General features: G+C 35.0%; 1 protein-coding gene across 3 annotated transcripts in view; it reads left to right on the forward strand.

Annotated features, from left to right (window-relative positions):
- The window catches only part of CNTLN (centlein), a 314,336-nt gene that overhangs the window by 44,188 nt on the left and 248,404 nt on the right, over positions 1-21,744 (forward strand). For all 3 annotated transcript variants that reach the window (XM_046664977.1, XM_046664979.1, XM_046664980.1), the window contains exon 3: positions 18,353-18,437. In XM_046664977.1, the coding sequence (XP_046520933.1) occupies positions 18,353-18,437 (85 nt within the window). The remainder of the gene's footprint in view (positions 1-18,352; positions 18,438-21,744) is intronic.

A 21,744-nucleotide genomic window follows, 5' to 3' on the forward strand; every position in this document is an offset into this window, starting at 1 on the left:
TTCATGAATTTGGATGTCCATATCCTTACTTCGATTTGGGAAGCTTTCATGAATTTGGATGTCCATATCCTTACTTCTATTTGGGAAGCTTTCAACCAGTATTTCTTTAAATAAGCTTTCTGCCCCTTTTTCTTTCTTTTTCTTCTTCTGGAATTCCCATAATATGTATATTGACTTTTTTTGTGGTATCCCATATATTCTGTATGCTTTCTTTACTCTTTTTAAACTTGTTTTTTCTTTTTTCTCCTATGACTGGATAATTCAGATGACTTGTCTTCACGTCCACAGATTCTTTTTTTGCATGATTGAGTCCTCTCTTGACTATTGCATTTTTCATTTCATTCATTGTATTCTTAGTTATGGAATTTCTGTTTGATTATTTTCTATGAGTTCTATCTTGTTTGTTAAGTGCTTATTTTTTTCACATATTGTTTTCCTGATTTTGTCTACTTGTTTATCCTTGTTCTCTTGTAGCTCACTGAGCTTTAAAACAAGTTATTTTGAATTCTTTGGCAGGCATTTAATCAATATTCATTTCTTTGGGTTGGTTACTGGAAAATTATTGTGTTCCTATGCTTGTGTTATATTTCCTTGATTTTTGTGTTCCTTGAAGCCTTGCATTGATGTCTTCACATTTGAAGAAGCAGTCACCTCCTTCATTCCTTATTATTGGGCTTAGTGAGAGAAAGACCTTTCCCAGTTAGCCTAGTTAGGGATTCTGGGAGTCTCTTGAGCCTTTTCTATGGATGCCCTCACTCTACTCCTTTAGTTCCATGTTGAGGGTGAATTGTTAGTGTCTTCTTTCGATCCCTCAAAGCTGGTCCACCTGCTGAGAGCCTCTGTTTATTTTCCCTAGGTCAGGATCCTGAAGTGTTCAAGGTTATGCTCCTTCTGCCCATCCAGCAGAGCAAGCTGACTCTCTGCATGTGCTCCCGTACTATCTCCAGAGGCTTGTGCACCATTTTTGGGGGCACTCACAGGGTGCTATCTCTGGGGTCAGAGGAGTGCACAGAGTGCTAGGGCTACGTGTGAGCTATTTGTGGGTTTCCACAGGTCATGACCCCTACAAGGTTCATGGGTGGGCCTCTTTGTAGAGTCCACTAGGTCATTAGTCAAATCTTTGGTTTCTTGTTGAGTTTCACACCCCAGTTACACCCCAGTAGCCTTTTCTCTACTTGTAGCTGGCCCCAAATGATTCAACTATGTGAATCCTCTCAGTATTCTCAGTGGGGTGAGAAAGAGATGGGCCTCTGAAGCAGTGTCTCACCTGGCTGGGGAAACCTGACACTCACTGTGCTTTCACTTTCTGCCCTGGGAAAAATCATGGGCTGAGGCAGTCTCTCTTGGCACCAAGCTATGCCACCTTGGGGGAGGAGCAACACTGGTAAAGTGAAACTGTTCTTCTTACTTTCTTCATTGTGTCTATTCTCAGATTTTTTTCCTTCATTGGGGTGCTGGGATCTCTTTGTTGGACTTCTGGCCTCCCATAAAGGTATTCATTTCCCTGGGTGGTTGTCAAAATCTGTTTCTGTTAGTGGATGAAGGCTGAAATCTCCTTTTCCACCATCTTGCTGAAGTCACCTATATCAATTTTAAAAAAGAATTTGTAAATTTTAAAAAAGAGTTGTTAAATATTATTTCTTTAAAATACAAAAGTCCCCTTAGTGTTTGTCAGAGAGGACAAGACATGAAGACCATGATCACATGTAGATTTCTTATTTATGTTTCTATAAGAAATTCTGAAGATTAATTCAATTTACCATGAGGGCATGTATTATGGAGCATATTTTTTATATTGAAGTTTAAAACAGATTATTAATTTTTTTAAATTATTATTTTTATATATACATTGAAGGCACCTATAGTCTTTAGAAAAGCCCACAGTCTTTCTTTATTTGACATTCCTTTTATTTATTTATTTTTTTTAAAGATTGGCCCTGAGCTAACATCTGTTGCCAGTCATCCTTTTTGTTATTTTCTTCTCCCCAAGGCCCCCCAGTACATAGTTGTATATTCTAGTTGTAGGTCCTCCTAGATCTGGGACGCTGCTTCAGCATGGCTTGATGAGAGGTACTAGGTCTGCGCCAAGGATCTGAACCAGTGAACCCTGGGCCACTAAAGTGGAGCATGCAGACTTAACCATTCAGCTATGGGGCCAGCCCCTGACATTCCTTTTAAATGACTTTTTGCAGTGGTAAGAATTGTTGATTATCCAGGTGAATACAATGTCATTTAAACAACATGGTTTGGAAAATATGATTTTAGGTAATGGTAAGAAAATACTTCTGGTCTATATTGAATAATTTCTATTCCTATGGTTTCAAGTTTTATATTTTCCTATGAACTGTCTAATCTGCTGTTAATCCCTCCTAAAGTATTTTTCATTTCAGAAATTAGATATTTTTCATATCTAGTAGTTCTTTTAGGTTTTTTTGATCTTTAATTTCTCTCCATTGTATTCATGTTTTTCTTTAAATTCTTAAATATATTCTTAATATTTATAAAAGCCATTTTAAAGTCCTTGAATTCCTTAATTCCATTATCTGAGTCATTGGCATTATGAATCATTTGTTTCTACTTTGCACGCCTGGTAATTTTTGATTGGATTCTGGACATTGTGGATTTTATGTTAAGTGTTTGATTATTGTTGTATTTCTGTAGAGAATATTGGACTTTGTTCTTCCATGCAATTAGTTCCTTATGAGTCAGTTTAATCTTATTGAGACTTCATTGTGTAGATCCAGGGTAGCATTTTTCCTATCTAGAGTGATTTTAGTCCCACCATTAAGGCATGACCCTTCTGGGCACTCTCCCTAACACCCTGTATAATCCAGGATTTTTCCACTCTGATGGATGGGAACATGAGCTATTTTCATCCTTTGTGACCTCTAGAAATTGTTCAGTCTATGCTTTCTGGTGGTTCTCTACCTTGCCTAGAGTACTTTCCTTTCAGGCGTGGACAGATCGATACTGAAACAAAGAGGAGTCTTCTTGAGCTTTGTCTCAGTGCAGCTCCATTCTCCAATATTTTGCCTCACAAATTCTGTCTACCTTGGCTTTCCTGAATTCTACTCTGTGTCTGTTCAACTTAATGAGACCCTGAGCTCTGTTTGGGTTTCCCCTTCCTTCATCGTAGCTGGGAAACTGCCTTTAGGTAGTAAGCTGTGGCAGTCATACAACTTACCTCATTAGTTTTCTTACTTCAGGGATCACAGTCCTTTGCTACCTATGTCCAGTGTCTGAAAATATTTTGTATATTTTGTGTAGGTATCAAGTTGTTTAAGGTAGCCAGGTAAATCTGGTCCCTCTTCCTTTCTATGGCTGTAAGCAGAAGTTAGTTCAGCTTTATATGCTGAGAAATGGTCCAGAACTTTCAAACAATTTAAAAGTTATAGTGCATTGTAAACAGATAGTAATTTAGTATTGAATTGAAATTATACCAAGAAAGGAGTTTTTTTTTTATCTGATAGGTTTAATCTTATTCACGTGGCAATAAAAATTTTTGTTAAAATACCAGATGTAAAAGAATTCAAGAAATTTTGTTGTAGTTGTCTTATTCAGAGTTTCAGATAGCCCTCTTATAATAAAGTTGATTGACTGACATAGGTAATGATGTTTGTACCTAGAAATTCTTAGTGGTTAAAAATTTTTGCCCAAACATCTATATTTAACCTTGAGAGTATGTGACTTGTTTCTCATTACCTGAGTTGATGTATTCTCCTTCAGTTTTAGACTTGAAGAGAAATAAATGAGCCTGATGAAATGCTGAGGATGGTATAGAATGAAGTGAGATTAAAGTTGAATGAGACTGAGTAAAGTTGTAATTATAGAAATTAAGAGCTACTACCAGAGAGTTGAGAGACTTTTTAGTATCTCTGTTACTTTAAGTGTTGTAATTAATAACTATTCACACGTTATAATCTTTAGTCATTTAAATAATGGATCTGTTTTCTTTAAAGATTAACTCATAGGTTCTCAAATGTTCTCAGTTCATAGTGCCCTTAGTATCTCAGTAATATTTTCGTGGCTCTTTAAGTTAAAGAGAAATACTGGAGAGTTCCATTGATTAAGTACTTATGTCCTAATATCTTAATGGCCGTTAAAAATATATATATAAATTAAAAGGAAAAAATATTTTAAATTTATTCTTTAATAGCCACAATTATTTGCTATAGGATGTGTGAGACTATTGGGTCTTGGATAATTTCTCAAACCTTGGAATCAGATTGGACACTGCCACTTTCATTTCTTGTTTCGTGTTGCTTTTTGCTCTCAATTTGATTTTTATCACAGCAATGGCCGAAAACACAACTTTATAAAGATATGATGCCGTGAAATGCAGTCTAACATTTAAACTCTGAGCTTCCTCTAGCTAGTAGTCTGTGCAGTGTCTCACAGATGTCAAGTATTTCTGTGTTTCCCTCAAACATTTAAAATATCCTATAGTGCCCCTGTGTGTTAACCACAGTACTCCTGGGAGTCTTGGTTCACATTTTGGGTAGTAGAATTAAGTCATTCTCTTTTAATCTTCCTTACTGTTCTATATGGAATTCTGGCATGATTAGTGTCCTAATTTTTCTATTTCAAGGTAGAGAATAGTTTCTGATCTTTTTTGATTAGCAAGATTTCTTAGGAAGCTATTTTAGTAATAGTGAAATAAAAGAATAATATGTTTGACGTTTTTCTTGATGGAAAAGTGATGGCAGAGACTTTATAGAAAAATTGTTGAATGAATTGGTTTTATGCACCATGTTTACAAATAATCTGGAATACAAAGGGAAATAGTGAGTGAATAAAATATTAAAACATGATATTAAATGGAATAAAAATGAAGTAATTGTTACTTGCAAGGTGGGATGAATAAACAGAAAAAAAGATGAGTTTTATTAAGGGGATGTATGAGGGGAAATAATTAAAACTATTTGTGCTGTTATTGGACTTCATAGTGTCAATTATTATCTTGCTGTGGACTAAGGGTATTCCTGACTGACCTTAAACATCTGCCCACTGAACTATACTAAACTATACTGTGACTCAAAATGATTTTTTAAAATGGTGTGCTTTGTAAGGAAATATATTCTGAACTACGTGGAAAATATTATTTTTGTGCAATATTATGATAAGGATATATTTGAAATTCCATGTGTTCATAGTTTAATATGTCATAGAAAAACCTTAATGATAATAGCTTATAATTGTTGAGTGTTTACTGTGAGCCATACACAGTACTTAGTGCTTTCCATATATTGACTGAATTCTTACAATAGTCCTATGAAATAGGCCCTGTTGCTAGTCTCATTATACAGATGAAGGAAATGAGCCACAGAGAGGTTAAGTAATTTACCTAAGCTCACAGAGCTAATGAGTGGTAGAGTCAGAGTTTGCAATCAGGCAGTATAGTTCCAGAGCCCTTGTTTTTAACCACTGCTCAAAGGGAGAATTAGCTTTCACCTGAGCGTTAACAACAAAAAAATGCTAGTCCTGTAGGAAAGAAGAAAACAAGTGAATGTGATCTAAATTTATCTTAAGATCCTAGACTTCTTAAAGTCTTTTATTAGTCAGGGACTAGGTCAGGGAAAAGAAGCCAAGTACAATGCCTTGAAACTTTAAGAAATAAAATAAATATATTACTTAGTGGTATTTTATTTCATTTATGCAATGAATTCATGATTAAAATTGAAATATATTTCATGATGAATTCAAGGAATTGTATTTTATCAAGTAGTTACTGGAAGCTAGATCTGTTTGAGAGGTCATGCTAATAATTTGAAGGGAGAGAATAACCATGCCTGTAATTTTGAACTATAATATTGCTGGGAATGAAAGGTATTTGGTTTAGCAGGCCAGCAATATGACATTTTCCTTCTATCCTTTGCTTCTTAATGAAGACTATTGTTCCTCACTTTTTTGATATACTCTCTCATCTCAGCACAAAACACCAAAGCACTCAATTCTTATTTATGCTTTTATTGTCCTGAGTCTTATTGAAAATTCTATATGTTTTTATGAGTTTTTAAGTTCTCAGTTTATGTAGATTGTGGTATAGTTTGTGTACCTAATGGTGCTTATAAACACTTTTAATTTAATTTAGAATTATTTTCTGAATGCCTAGTATGTGTTCAGCATTCTGCTTGTTGTGAGAGGGGAGAGAGGGTCAGGGGAAGGAAAAAAATATAGCACTTCTTATGAAGTTGATTGTGGTTAAAAACGTAATCATTAACTTAGAGATCTCTTCCTTGCCACCCCTTACTGAATAAACAAACTTTTTCCTGCATTTATTCTGTCTTAATATCTTGTTTTGTTTGTGTTAAATTAAAAGATTACTTTTTCTATGATTAAAGTTCTGTTTCTCACCTGTGGGAATCTCTTACAGATTTGTATAAAATCATAATTTCTGGAGATCTTTAAGATTAAGTTTTAATGTCAGGAATTTTGAAACTGACAGTAGGTAAAGATGTCTCTTAATCAACTCAGGCTGTATAACCAAATACCATAAACTTCATGGCTTACACAACAAGCATTTATTTCTCACGGTTCTGGAGGCAGAAAGCACGAGATCAGGGTTCCAGCAGGGTCAGGTTCTGGTGAGAGCCCTCTTCTGGATTGCACACTGCCAATTTATCATATCCACATAGTGGAAAGAGAGAGCTCTGGTCTCTTCATTGCCTTTGTAAGAGCACCAGTCCTGTTCATGAGGACTCCACCCTCCTGACTTAATTACATCCCAGTTCCCTGCTCCAAAGGCCATCACACTGGGGATTAGATTTCAACATGTGAATTTTGGGAGGACACAAACACTTAGTCCATAACAGATGGTTTGGAGCACAGACTTAGAAGGGATATAGATCAGAGTTTAAATCACAAATATTTCTGTGCCTTCCTTGCTTAAACTCTCTAGTCTTCAGTTTCCACATGTGTTAAAAGGATTTTAGGGGGCTGGCTCCGTGGCCAAGTGGTTAAGTTCTCGCGCTCCGCTGCAGTCCACCCAGTGTTTCGTTGGTTCGAATCCTGGGCACGGACATGGCACTTCTCATCAAACCACGCTGAGGCAGCGTCCCACATGCCACAACTAGAAGGACCCACAACGAAGAATATACAACTATGTACCGGGGGGCTTTGGGGAGAAAAAGGAAAAAAATAAAATCTTTAAAAAAAAAGGATTTTAAAAAGAGTTTGTAACAATTAGTGAAGCATTTGCTTAAAAACTTGTCCAGTAATAGGTACTTAAAAGTGGTATTGATACTTAAAAAGTTCTCTAAAGTGGTCATGTATGAGGGCATGTATGAGGAAGGTCATAGTTAATTTCAGTCACTGAGGAGTTCTAGAGAAAAGACTTATTTCTTTGAATATTTTCTTTACTAAGTTGTAGATTCACTTGTTAAGGGATTTTTGATCTATAATTTACCCATGACCTCTATGCGATTATGATTTATCAAGGTTTAGGATGATATTGAGGTAACTGCATTTTAAAACAGCTTCACAGGCAATTCTGACATTCCAGAAGAGAATCTAAACTAGAAAGGTGAATATTTTTATATCTTTATGCTGGAAAAATCCAAGATCTAATATTAACAATTTTAAAGACTGTTAGGGAAAAATTTGCACATCTTTCAGTAGAACTTGCTTAGTATTGAAGTCTAATATCTGTAAAGACGTTATTTTTAGTGGTTAGTGGTTAAGAACATGATTATGGAGACAAGCAATTGGTTTGGAATCTGGGCTCAACCATTTGCTTGTTGTGTGACTTGAGGCACAATATTCACTGTTTTTTTTTGCGGGGGGGAAGATTAGCCCTGAGCTAACTACTGCCAGTCCTCCTCTTTTTGCTGAGGAAGCCTGGCCCTGAGCTAACATCCGTGCCCATCTTCCTCTACTTTTTTTATATGTGGGACACCTACCACAGCATGGCGTGCCAAGCGGTGCCATGTCCACACCCGGGATCCAAACCGGCGAGCCCCAGGCCGCTGAGAAGCGGAGCGTGTGAACTTAACTGTTGTGCCACCGGGCCGGCCCCAATATTCACTTTTATAGGCCTTAGTTTTCTTTTTCGTAAAAGGAAAATAATTTGAGTTTTGAGTTAATGCATGTACGTAAGTGTATTATTATCATCAGCATCAGCATTATCTCATGTTATAAACTCCTTTCCAGTTTGTTTTTGCAGAGTCTTGAGAAAAGCCGGTTAGAATCTTCTGAACAATAGGCTTCAGAGAATAACTCTCAGCCTTTTTGATGTATATTTGTTCTTTAATATTAAAGCTTATTTGCAGTTTACAAATCCTTAAAATAATGTGTGTATTGTACTTGAATTTGAATACTCAAATTCAGAGATATATCTAAATCTCAAATTGAAGATGTTTAGGGTTTACCCATGTTAATACTTTTTACTTTTTCATTTATACATTTTTCAAATGAAGTCTATACAGAAATTGCTTTATTTTCCTATTTGTTTTTACTTCTAAACACCTTATCTGTGTATAAATCTTAAAGACATGTTTTGCTTTCTTTTTAACATTCTATACTCACTATCTGATAGGCTTCTCAATACTTTTTTCTTGTATCCACTCTTCTGTTTTCAGTGTTTTCTTTCTCTCTTTCCTTCTGTCTTTTTTCAGTCTGGAAATGAAAACTCAATCTTGGAAATGGGAACCGTATAAAGGAATAAAAAAGGTGATTTTTAGCATTCATTGCTTGTTTATTTAGGACATGCATGCTATGTCCTTGAAAAACTTATATTTAAAGATTTAACCTCATACAGGATGAGGGATTATCTTATATTTATGTTTACAGTTAAAGTTTAGATGCTTAATAAGCAGGCTGTTGTTATAAGGTTATATTATATACTTTCACCACTGGGAAAACCTCCCTCCTGCTCCATTCCACTCCTAAACACATGGGTTGCACAGCTGCTATATGGTTGTACACTGTCCCATGTGTATTAAGCCAACACAGCCTGCAAAAGGGTTGCATTTTGGAGCATGGTAGTAGCATGGCTGGTTGGAGACCCCAGAAGTGTAGCTGCCAGAATTCTTCCATCTGGCAGCAATGCTGCTAGGCAGCTCCACACAGGGCATAAATATATTTTTGCTGAGCACTTTTCCTGTTGTAGCAGCCATGAATGCCTAGGCAGAGATGTGGATGAATGGGAAGATGGTCAAAGGAACTAATAGAAAAGTATTTAATTGGAACCACTCTACTGTTTAAGATGAAAGAACGTCCAATAAAATATGAAGAAACACATTTGAACTGTTACTGTAGATGCAAGAAGCTTGACAAATAGTCTTTTAACTTTTATGAAGGCCTTTAAATTAAGTAATTGTGAATCGTAGTAAAGCATAGTTACTTAAAAAAATTAGCCTTTATATGTATAGCAGAAGGTAGCACAGAAATATAATTTTTTTTTTAAGGTAAAATAATTGTGATTGTCTTCATTTGATGAAAGTTTATTTCCGGTTTCATTAAAAATTCCCAGAACATTAAACGTAAGTCAACATTCCATGGAGAAGGAAGTATTATGCAGCTTGCATGTGTGCATATCTGCATATCGGAGCACAAAATATTGACATGATAATTGCAGTCAAGCCTGAGTGAACAGTGGCCTGTGGGAATTCAGCTGGTGTTGTACCAACTGGATGGCTGCTCAGGACACAGTTTGAAATGCAAGGTGCAAGTTAGCACTTTATTCAGCACAGGCAGGCATCATTTAAAAATCCTTGGGGGCAACCCTGGTGATGTGCAGATGTTAAAACAGTCTGTTCTGAAGTGCTGATATTTTTGAACACTGTAAGAGACTTCTAGATTCTGGGTGAAAAATATTTGCACAGTTATTAAAGACATATAATACGCAATCTCTTCTAGCTCTTTTATGGATGTTGAAGATAATAAATGTTGAGTATATGGAGAAGTATCTGGACATGTAGTTAGAAGAAAGAGGAAAATCAGGAACTAAATAAAGTCATTTAATTTCTAACCAAGAAACAGGAAAGGTTTTGTTTTGAGTTTCAACTTTGTATATTTAGAAATGATGTTGAATGAATAAGGATATCGGAAACAAAGGTACATTATTTAGTACTATATTAAATCTAAACTCTTATGTTCTATTACATGATTGCTTCTTTATTTAAAGGGTTCATCAATACACAATAATATATAAATTTACATTCAGACATTGTAGCTTAATTCTATTCTTTGTTCTAGTTTGGAACTACCTAACTGAACAGGAAGAAAAAATTCACTCGTTTTTAATGTGTCAGACTGAGTCTTCCAGCACACGTTTTGGCTTTCACCTATAGTTTAAGTATATATTTTATATTGAAAAATAAAATTAATAGTTAGAAATTCTAGATTAAGTTCTGATCTTAAAGCAAAATAGATATTTTAGGTATATGTGGACCTTTAAAATATTTTACTTCAAAGGTTTTATATGTATTAGGATCTATTGATTTAGTAATATGTTTTTATTCAGAATATTAGAGGTTTTTTTTCCCAGTAGTTGTTTTTACTGTGGAGTAAATGTGATTGAAAAATATTTGTGTGAAGTTTTCAAGTTTTTCTCCTTTTCAAGTTTTCTTATTATATTTTTCATAGATGCTATTCCAGTAATTTATTATGCATATTCAAAATAGGAAAAGTTATAAAACAGTTCGTGCATAAAAGGATAAATAATTTGATAATGGTATAAGTCTCATTACCCTAAACTTAATTTTTATCAGTCTTACACTGTTTTAGAATCTTAATGTTTACTAGAAATTGAGAATATGTTTCAATGGAAAGCCATTATTAAGTATAAAATCTACATTTTAATAGATTCTGTACTGAAATGAAAGAAAAAGTCCAACTATGCTTATTTTATATATTATTGTTGTCTGTTAATTAAGAATAATCAACATCAGTAAGTTTTGCTCTTTGATTTTCTTTGTTTTCTAATTCAAATCACTATCATTGCCTCATTTATAGTTAAATGTTTCTTTTAGACTCTAATATTTCATTTTTGACATGTCATTAAAAATGGGCTCAAACCCAGAAAATATGATCCTGTCATGTTGTATAATATATGGCATGGTCTATAACACAATAAAATTTTGTTTCTTAATGATTTAGAATAATTTCTCAGATGTTTGAGTTCAGAAAAATGGCGCAAAGTTAGTGTGGTAATTCATGTGGCTAAGTACAGCAATGTTAAACCTTTAAATGGGTGGTACTCTTGGGAAAAGTGATTGGAGCTTTAAACTTGTACAAATTTGACAGCCTCTCTTCACTTCATTTTTCATCCTAAAGAAGTCTGCAAATATTCTTAACTCACATCATTATTGCACATCAGTGGTTCTAATTAGCTAAACAGGAGTTTCTCTCAGTCATTGATCATCATCAACTTCTTGACAGTGTCTTTTTTTGGGGGGGAGCCTTTTTTTATGTCTTGTAAATATATAGAATATGTATTAATTGAATTTACCAGATAGGCTGGTGATGTTTTAAACTTGAAACAACTTTTTTTCATTGTATTATTCTAAGTGAAAAATATTGTATTCATATTATAGCACTGTTTTCTCCTGGGAGCATTTTCCTGTTATGAAAATATTAGATATCCCATACCACCAGGAGGAGCTGCTGGACAAATCTCTATATGGATTTTTGGATTGTGGTTTTTTTCCAATTTCAAAACTACAACATATAGTAGTCAACTTTGGAGTTTTTGGTTATAAAAGATATCATTGAGGTATATTTTTGAAGTTTATGTTCTATATGAGGTTTTATATTTCATTTATGACCTATACTTTCAGTATTATATCACTCAGCTTAATCTATTGAGAAGAGTGTCAGTCATTGTTATTTCAGTGACTCTCAGACTTCAGTATACATCAGAATCATTTGAGTCTTTTTGTCTTAGTCAGTTCAGGCTGCTATAAGAATGACATAGATTGGACAGCTTAAACCACAGACATGTATTTCTTACAGTTTTGGAGGCTGGAGTCCAAGATCAGGATGCCTGATCATTCCATTCCTTGTGAGAGCTCTCTTGCAGATGCTGCCTTCTTGCTGTATCGTCCTACGATGGAGAGAGAGATCATCTTTCTCATTTCTCTTCTTAGAAAGCCACTAATCCCATTCAAGAAAGCTCTACCCTCATGACTTCCCAAAGGCCCCACCATCACACTAGGGGTTAGGGCTTCAACATACGAACATGAACCATGCAGTCCATAGCACCTTGTTATTGTTAAACACAGATTGCTGAGCTCTACCCTCAGAGTTTCTACCCTCAGGATGGATGGAAGCAGGTGCATTTTTTAACAAGTTCCTAGGTAATGCTGATACTACTTCTCTGGTGACCTACATTTTGAGAACCACTGAGTTAGACTGTGAGTGAGCTTAGGTACGTACTTGTGTCGTAGGAGATAATCACCCTGCTACCAAACACTTTTGGAAGCTGCAATAATGCTTTTGTTTGGGTTTTGTGGCATATAGTCTAGTTTTATCCTTATTTCATTCAAAAGGACCACTAAAATTTATTTTGACACTAGTGGAGATTTCATGTTTATTATATAAGAATGGATTAGAAAGACTCTATCCCTGTATGTTAAACTAATTCCTGGGAAGTTAAAAATAGACTCATAGTCTATCCAGAAAGAAAGAAGGAATTTCTGACTGAAATTAATGTCTTGGCTGTCTCATCCTGGGTCTTTGTCCCCAGGTAAATCCAATCATGCCCTGCCCTTTGGGCCTTGAAGTCATTTTTCTCCTGATGCATATACCTTGAATGGATGTAGTGTTCTTTTGCAATACTCATGATTTTATGATGGTACATTAAAAAATGAAGTGATAATTTGAGATTATATCTAAGTGACAAATGATAGGCAAAAGGCACATACTTTTAATATATAAAATAGTTTTATAAATCAATAAAAAACACTACAATATAAAATGGCAGATACATTGACAGGCAATGGTGAATTAGAAAAAAAAGCATTCCAATTTCTGAAAGTTGCATTTAATTTCACTACTAATAAAAGAAACACAAAGAAAAATAAGCTCAGTTGAAGACAATGGGCTGTGATTATTTGTTAAATATGCTATTAATGCTTGGTAAATAGCAAATAGCAAAATAATAAAGCACAATAAAGTACAAACAGTAAAAACGGTAGTCATAATACATATGTTTGCAAAATTTCAAACTTGGTTTATTCTAACCCTCCACCTTCTGTATGTTTACTTACATCCAGAGGGCTGAACATGGCTGGAGAAGAACTCTGAACCATGATGACTGGTCTTATGTATATTTATGATCATTAACCTCAGTGGTTTTTAGTACTGCCTAGTAGTCATCCTATTTTTTTTCTGGCTCACTATCCCAGTATCCTAGAAGATTATTTTATGCTTACAAGATGTCAACTTCTAACACTTTCCCATTCTCACTGTCAGCTGATAGATACCTGTTATGAATTTGTCAAATTAACACTTTTTAAGTGGAGCAGAGGGTGCTGGATGGTGAGCAATAGTTCAACAACAGACCACAAGAGAAATTGAAATAGAGAAGTTTGTTACAGGTCCTGGAGGAAGTGCCCAGCATGGCTCAAGGGGTCACACGAGGAGGTCAAGGCAGAGTGCCGATAGAGAGAGACAAACGGGACGTTGGGCACCTGCCTTTATTAGTGTTCATGGGTGGAGTGCTTTGGGGTTCCTGGGCTAAGACAGGGTTGGTCAATTTAAACCAAAAGAGCTGGGTTTTGGTAAATCCCACTGGAGGGTCTTATCTAAGAGGCACATAAAGGAAAGGTGTTGGGAGGCAGGGGAGACTGTTGATCACAAGGGCTTTTGGGGAGGTCATATGAGGAACTTAAATTTACTTGCGATTCTGTGGGCTTCTATGTAGGGCATGTGCTTGCATGAGGGGCTAGTGTTAGTTTAAGGTCACTGCAGGCTGCTTGGCCAAACCAAATGTATGCTGAGGCAGCAATACTGTGGAGGAGCGTAACTAAACTCTTGACAATACCCATGTTTCCTACACCATTGAGAAAATAGAAGCTCTTAGAAGAGAGCTTATACTGCTTCCCATAACCACATCTACCAACATATCTGAATCTGTACCCCTATTTTCTCTTTTTATTTCTTTGGAAGAACTGTTTATACTCTCATCTAAGGCCAAACAAACTCTGTGTGTACCCTAAAGCCTCAAGGACCCAAGAATGTCACTCTGGAATTCTCCCTTCCCTCTCCTGCATCATCGGTGTCTCTCACTCTCCTGTATCATTCCTGCCAACATACACATGGTGCTATTTTATCTTCCATTTAAAAAAAAACTCTTTTGATCTCACATTTCCCTTGAACTACTGTTCCATTTCTCTGCTCCCTTTCACAGCAAAATTCCTCTAAAAATTAGTTTTTACTGTCTCCATTTTTTTTTCTTTCTTTCTTGAACTCACTCCAATTAGGCTTTCATACCCAACATTTTCCTAAAACAGCTCCTGTCAAAATCACCAGTGACCTCAATGTTACTAAATCCAGCAGTCAGTTCTCAGTCTTTGTCTTCTTTAACACATTTGCAGCATTTGGCATCGTTGATTCCTTTCTTCCAGAAATACTTATTCACTTAGCTTTCTCTCTTTATTATTATTATAATTATTAGTTTTTTTTTTTTACTAAGAGAAATCTAAGATTCTTTTTTTTTTTTATTTTTAAAGATTGGCCTTGAGCTAACATCTGTTGCTCATCTTTTTTTTTCTTCTTCTCCCCAAAGCCCCCCAGTACATAGTTGTATGTTCTAGTTGTAGGACCTTCTAGTTCTGCTATGTGGGATGCCACCTCTGCATGATGAGCGATGCTAGGTTTGTGTCCAGGATCTGAACCGGTGAAACCCCAGGCCACCGAAGGGGAGTACGCAAACTTAACCACTTGGCCACCGGGCTAGTGCATAGCTTTCTCTCTTGACTCTCCTCTTATGTCACTGCTTATCCTTCTTAGTATCATTTGCTGTTTTTTCCTTGTCTTACTAACCTATAAATGTTGGAGTGCCCCAGGACTCAAATATCAGACTTCTCTATTGAAAATCACTCCCCAGGTGATCCCATCCGCTCTTATGGTCTTAAATATATTTGATGATTCCTAAAGTTGTATCTTCAACTTTGACTTCTTGACTGATTCCAGACTTGTTTATCCAACTGCATCAGTCATGTCAGTTAGGCATCTCAAACTTAACATGTCCAAATCCCAAATCCTAACATCCCTCTCTCTTCTTCTCTTTGTCTCAAATAGTGTCTATTCCATCCTTCCAGTTGCTCAGGCAAAAGCCTTGGAAACGTTCTTGATTTCTTTCTCTTTTACATCTCATATCTAGTGCATCCAGAAATCCTATTAGCTCTACCTTCACAATATCAAGAATTTTATCACTTCTCAACACCACCACACATACCTATCTTGTCCACTTCATCTTTATTTCTCGCTTGTGGCATTGTAGTTGCCTCCTAACTGATGTCTCTGCTTCCACCCTTGACCCCTAAATTCTTCCCTCAACCCAAGAGCTAGTGTGATACTCATAAAATATTAATTTGTAGTATGTTATTTCTCTGCTCAAAACTATCCTGTCTTCCCATGTCAGTGAGAGTCAGATCCAAAGTTTTGATGGCTTAGAAGCTCATATATTACTTTATTCCCATGACGTCTGTCCTTAGCTGCCATTCGAACCCATGTCCATACAAGGGGAGATACAGTTACTTCTTTGCTGTTCTCTGAATATGCTAATTATGCTCGTGCCTCAATGTCTTTGCACTTGCTACTGCTCCCATGGGCTGGAAAACTCTTCTCTGAGATCTCCTTGGCTCTCACCTCCCTCCTTTAAGTCTCTGCTCAAATATCACCTTTAAGGACAGTCGTTTGTTAATTATGCTTTATAAAACAGCAACAACCTTCCTTTTACTCCCTAGTTCTTCAAGACTAGGCATCCTTTTTTCTGTTACCATAGCATATTGTACTTATTATACTTATAACCAGTTGACATACTATGTTTTCACTTATATATCATTTATGTTCGGTATCCGTGAACTAGAATGTTAATTCCATGAAGGCAGCCATTTGGTTTATTTCATTTACCTCAGTATCCCTAGTCCCTAGGACAGTGCCTATCATATAATAAGTGCTCAGTAAATATTTATTGAGTGAATGATGGATTAATGTGTAGACGTGGGTTTTTTTTTTTTTTTTGGTATTGATTGTGGTAGGTACTCTTTCAGTCTGAGGACTCTGTTTAATTCTAAAACATTCTCAGCAATTACCTTCTAAAAATATTGCTTTATCTTTCATCCCACTGTTATCTACTTCTGGAAGTCTTTAGGCGTATGTTGGAGTTTCCCAGTGGAACCTACATGTCTTAACTGTGTTTTCATATTTTTAATTTCAACGTTTTTCTATGCAGTATTCTGGATGAATCCCTCATTACTATCCTCCATTTCACTAGTTCTCTTTTTGCATCTAGTTTTGAGCTTAGCCCATTTAAGTGTTTTTGATTCAGTGATTATAATTTTATTTTCAAGGTTTTTAAATATATTTTTAGATTAACTTGTTTTTGTTTTTAATTTTGGTTATTCTTTTATGTCTTTAAAGATCCTTACTTAATTATTTTAAAGTCTTTTTCGCTGTGTTCTGTTATTTTCATTTTCTCTAGAGTGACTGCTTCTTCGGATTATTGAGTTAGTGTGTGCATGTGTTGTGTGTGAGTGTGTGTAGAGTGTATATTTTCTTTATGTGTTTTGGATTTTTTGTTTGTAGTCACATCTTGAGCAGGAGAGTTGCTGTTACTCCTCTCTTCCTCTTCTTTCCTGACTATCCCTCCTTGTCTAATGCCCTTTTCTCTCTAGAAATTTTGTGTTTGCCACTAAATTGTCACCCTTACCTCATTCCCTCATCTTGAAATAGGTTTTATTTTGGTAGCCTGGGGCTCTTAGCCAATAGTGATGCAAGGGATTTACTATATTTAGTTCCTGAGCCATAGGGTGTTTTGGCTCAGCTCCTGATGAGGATGCTGTATCTATAAATGTTTGCCTTCCTAGACTTTCATATAAGCCTTAGTTCTAGGCAAGGGCTGACAGAAGTCTTTTCAGCCTGCTTTCAGGAGTTGGGAGCCCCATCCTACTCTCTGGTTTCAAACAGTGAGCCTGGCTGTTCTTCTACATAGTGAGCAGGGCACTTGTATTTCCTATTGTCCCCAAGAGCCAAGCTCCTTTCCACCTTAGCCTGCTTCTGGATCTGGACGGCTGACAGCAGCTTTATCCTTCTTCGTAGTATTGTATTTCTGTTTAGTTTGTGATCCTCAGAGATGTGGCTGTGTCTCATTTTTTTTCTTTTGTTTTTCTATTAATATTATAAATTTAGAGAATAGAAAGGAGCTTCAATGTGTGAACTCACTGTGCTAACTTATTGAAAGTCTAATTTAAATTTTTTAATGTACTGTTAGACCATCTGAATTTACCTCTTTTAACAAGTGGTATACTTTTCTGATTGGTGAATCTTCATTCTAATATCCCTTTGTACATTCTAAGACCCTTTGCTTCATTTCATTCTTTCTCAAGTGAGGAGCTTTTTCTTCTTTCTTACCTGCACATGTGATTCATAAGTGATTTGCTTACAAATTTCTATTTATTTTACCTATGTTTAAAGTTTAAAAAAATATAAATAGGTGTCCAATAAATTTCTCCCCCGTTTATGTGAATTGACGAGTGTTACCCTGATTGTATAATCTTTTCAGACCTTTGTCTCTTCCCTTCTCTTCCTTTTTAAAGCTATTTTTACAAGATAGTCATTATTTACAATTGTTGTGATTTTATGTATTCCAGAGAACTATACTTTGACTATACAATTACCATTTAAGTTAGTTAGTATATTCTCAGGGACTAGAAACCTATAGGAAGGTGTCAGAAATCCAAAAATGTTAGTCATGGGATGTTGGTTATTAGTAAATCTCTAGCTCTCTCTCTTTTGAATCTTTTATTTAAAAATGATAATTATTTTATTCTTAATGTAATTGTGTATGTAAAGTGTTTATATTAATAAGACCATATTTACTGATTAATTAATTATTTCAAATTGATGATATAATGGTTATTGCATCAAGGTTAAACATGTTTTAAATATTTTTTATCGTGCATCTAAATCTGGAAAATAAACTGTTCTTTTAGTATGAAGTTGTCTTAATTGTCAGCATTTGTAAGTTGTTATCACTTGCCATATGGTTTCTGATTAATTCTGAAAGAGCTGTCAACCCAAAAAATTTAATTTCCTATATTTTAAAGTGACACTCATAATCAAAATGTGAAAATTTAAAGGATCAACTACCAATTATGACTAATAAACTCTATTTTTTTGTTTCTAGAGAAAAACAGAAATCTGAAGCTAAAGACAGAAAAGTTTTAGAAATTCTGCAAGTCAAGGATGCTAAAATACAGGAATTGGAACAGGTTGGTGTTATACCAGAAAATACTAAAAATTATTCTATTTATTTCAGATATTAGATCTTTACAATTATTTTTAATTTTTTTTGCAATAGTGTTCCTTAAGAATATCAGGGTCATTATGTCAAACCATTACTATTTTGAAACTAGTATAGTCAGATTATTCTTCCTTATTATACTTCTCTTGTAGCCTGTTATTTGTTTTCTGAATTAATAGGCTATGTTATTTATACATTAAAACTGTTAAGATAGCCTTATAGTTTTATAGTAGTATCTAGCAATTATTCATTGTTTTATTTAATTTTGCCTTTTATTATTAGCAGTTATCATTACTTCTGAAATTTGTAAATTTTAAGATGGTTTCGTTTGTAGAAAAAGTCATTAACTGGGATGTTTCTATTGATCTTTTGAAAACTCGTATTTTCAAATTAGTGCAATGCTATCTTTTACATATAATCAGTAAATTATACAAATACATATGTTTATATATAAAATTATATATACATAAAATAGTATGTAATTATATAATCAGTATATTATCACTGCAAAAACCCATCTGATCAGTGCTTCCAGGAGTTATTTTCATTTCAATAAACATCTTAAAAATAAAGGTGAAAGAAATTTCCTGTAAGAATAGTCTATATCATGATATAATATTTAAATTCATTTTGTACCCAGTCACTCATTATGGGCTAAATTATCCATAATTTTTCTGGGTTAAATGGAGGGTTTTTTTTGGCAACTATGCTTTTCTGATTCTTGACTTTATTTTCCTTCCTAGCCAATTAAAGGGTCATAAGAAATTTGAGCTACTGTTGATTATTGTTGTGAAGTTGTTTTATTAAAAGACTAAAAGTAGAAGATAACTTAGATAAAAGATTCATTTATTTTTCTATTCTCTACATCCATATAAACTCTAAAATGGAATATAGGTTTCTATATGACATATAAATTTGAAATTTATACCTTCACCCATGTTCCTCCATTTCCTATATAAAATGTTACAATTGATACTGTAATGACAAAATTCTAGAAACAACAGTTTAGTCAGTTTTTTGGGGGGGGGGAAAACAGTTGTATTTGTCACCTGAATATCAGACAATATCAAAATGCGTTCTAAGAGAAATATTGTCATGTGCCTAGTGTATTAATTAGGCTAGGCTAAGCTGCTAATAGATACAATCTTATGACAAAAGTGGCAAACATCATTTGTACTCATATTTCTTTGGGAAAAACTAGTCATATGGCCATCCCAAGATTCAGGGGGTTTGGGAAGATATAGATCCAGGCTGAGCAATCTGTTTCTCATTTACAACTCTATTCTATGGAGGAGAACAGATTTTGGTGCTCTTTTTAGTGTCTTTTGGCATAAAGTTTGCAATGCTTTAGGGAATGCTCAGTTTACCAGATTTAGATAGCTATAACATACCATTTAAAATAATGTTGACTTTCTTAAGTGACAATATATTTTCCTCTTTTCTTTGCTAAATCCTTTTTCTACTTTCTCTTCCTTGGTTACATATTATTTCATTATTTACCTTTTTGAGAAGAATCACTAAGCTCACGTATAAAGTATTAAATTCCCACAGGAGAAATTATTTGTTTTTTAGATCCCCTACTTTCTTAGTTTGAATCATGCATATTTTTGTGCAGTGATGATTATAACTTTCTACAAGATATATTTTGAGTTCAGTTAGACAAAATATTTTATTAAATGTATATACAAACCTGTGATAGTACTATGGAAAATTCAGAGTTACAATTCTTATCTTTAATAATTTTTAAATCTCTTTGAGGAGTAAGGAGGGGATAAAAGTAAGGTGCAAGTAACTATATTCTCCTACACTAGATTACAGGTTCTGTGAGCATGGGGACCCTTGTATCATTGCCCCTTGTATACCTGGCACCTAATGTTTACCATATTACCTGGCTCATAACAGATACTCATTGAATATTGTTGAATGTGTGATTTAAATAGAATAAAACCAATGTGTTATAAGTGCCATGAGAGAATCGCAAGCAGCATACTGTAAAGGTTCAAAGGAAGGAGAGATTAAATTCTGCAGAAAGGTCTTGAAGTATTCCAATGGCTTGTAATAGGTAGAGAGTGTAGGAGGGTTTGCCCAAAATGAACACTGGGCAAAATGCATGGAGGTAGGAATGTAGGACATGTTTGGGTAATATTGCAATTTATAGTTCATTTCATAGATAATATGTAGGAGTGAGGGCTGAGAGAAGACTGATATTATGTTGGACCTGTATTAAGGAAGGGCCTAATTGCTTGAATGAAAAATTTGAATTCTACTGGTAGGCCAAAGGAATCTATCTAGGCTTTTCACTAGGGACTTAAGTTAACTGAGCTGCAGTCTATGAAAATAAAACTGATAATCAGTACATACACTTAGAAAAAGGAAAGCAGAAAGTAGAACGATGTGTTAGGAGGTTATTTCACAATCTAAGAGTAATGACCTGAGAGTGAACTATTAGGTTTGCAGGAATTAAAGGTATGTAAATTATAACCATAAGGACTTGACAGTAATTTGAAAGTGACTCTTAGGTTTTCAGCCTGAGAAACCAGGAGAACAGTGGCATTATTATCAGAAAGAAGGTTATTATCATGTGGTACTACTTACTGTGAGGATAGGGTTTGAGCTTCTTTTTTTTTTTTTTTGAGGAAGATTAGCCCTGAGCTAACTGCTGACGATCCTCCTCTCCTTTTTGCTGAGGAACACTGGCCCTGAGCTAATATCCATGCCCCTCTTCCTCTACTTTATATGTGGGACGCCTACCACAGCATGGTGTGCCAAGTGGTGCCATGTCTATGTGTGGAATCCAAAACGGTGAACCCAGGGCTGCTGAAGCGTAACGTGCGCACTTACCTGCTGTGCCACCGGGCCGGCTCCCACGAGTTTGAGCTTATTTTATACAATTCGTGTTTTAGTTATTTGTGAGAATTCCATTTAGATATTTTCTGCGAACTGTTGAAAGCATGAATCTGACTCTTGGGAGGGAGCTTTCTCCTTAAGATGTAGATATTTAATGTTACTGTTAGAAGACTTTAAACAGTGAGAATTCTGAGAACAGGATATTTGCTGATATTGTGAATGGTGAGAGGAAGAGCAAATTTCAGTAAAAGAGATGAAGAGAGAGAAGTATAATGCAGTTATCTCAACTGAGAAAGGAAAGTTTCAAGAAGCAAAAGGTGCTTAATGTCGTAAAATGCTAAAAAAAGATGGGTTTTGTAAAAAAGATATTAAATTAGGAAATCATGAATTTTTCGGTGATTTTAGAAAACAATACAAGGGGAATGGGA

This window comes from Equus quagga, chromosome 6, assembly GCF_021613505.1.
Source record: "Equus quagga isolate Etosha38 chromosome 6, UCLA_HA_Equagga_1.0, whole genome shotgun sequence".
NCBI classification, from domain to species: domain Eukaryota; kingdom Metazoa; phylum Chordata; class Mammalia; order Perissodactyla; family Equidae; genus Equus; species Equus quagga.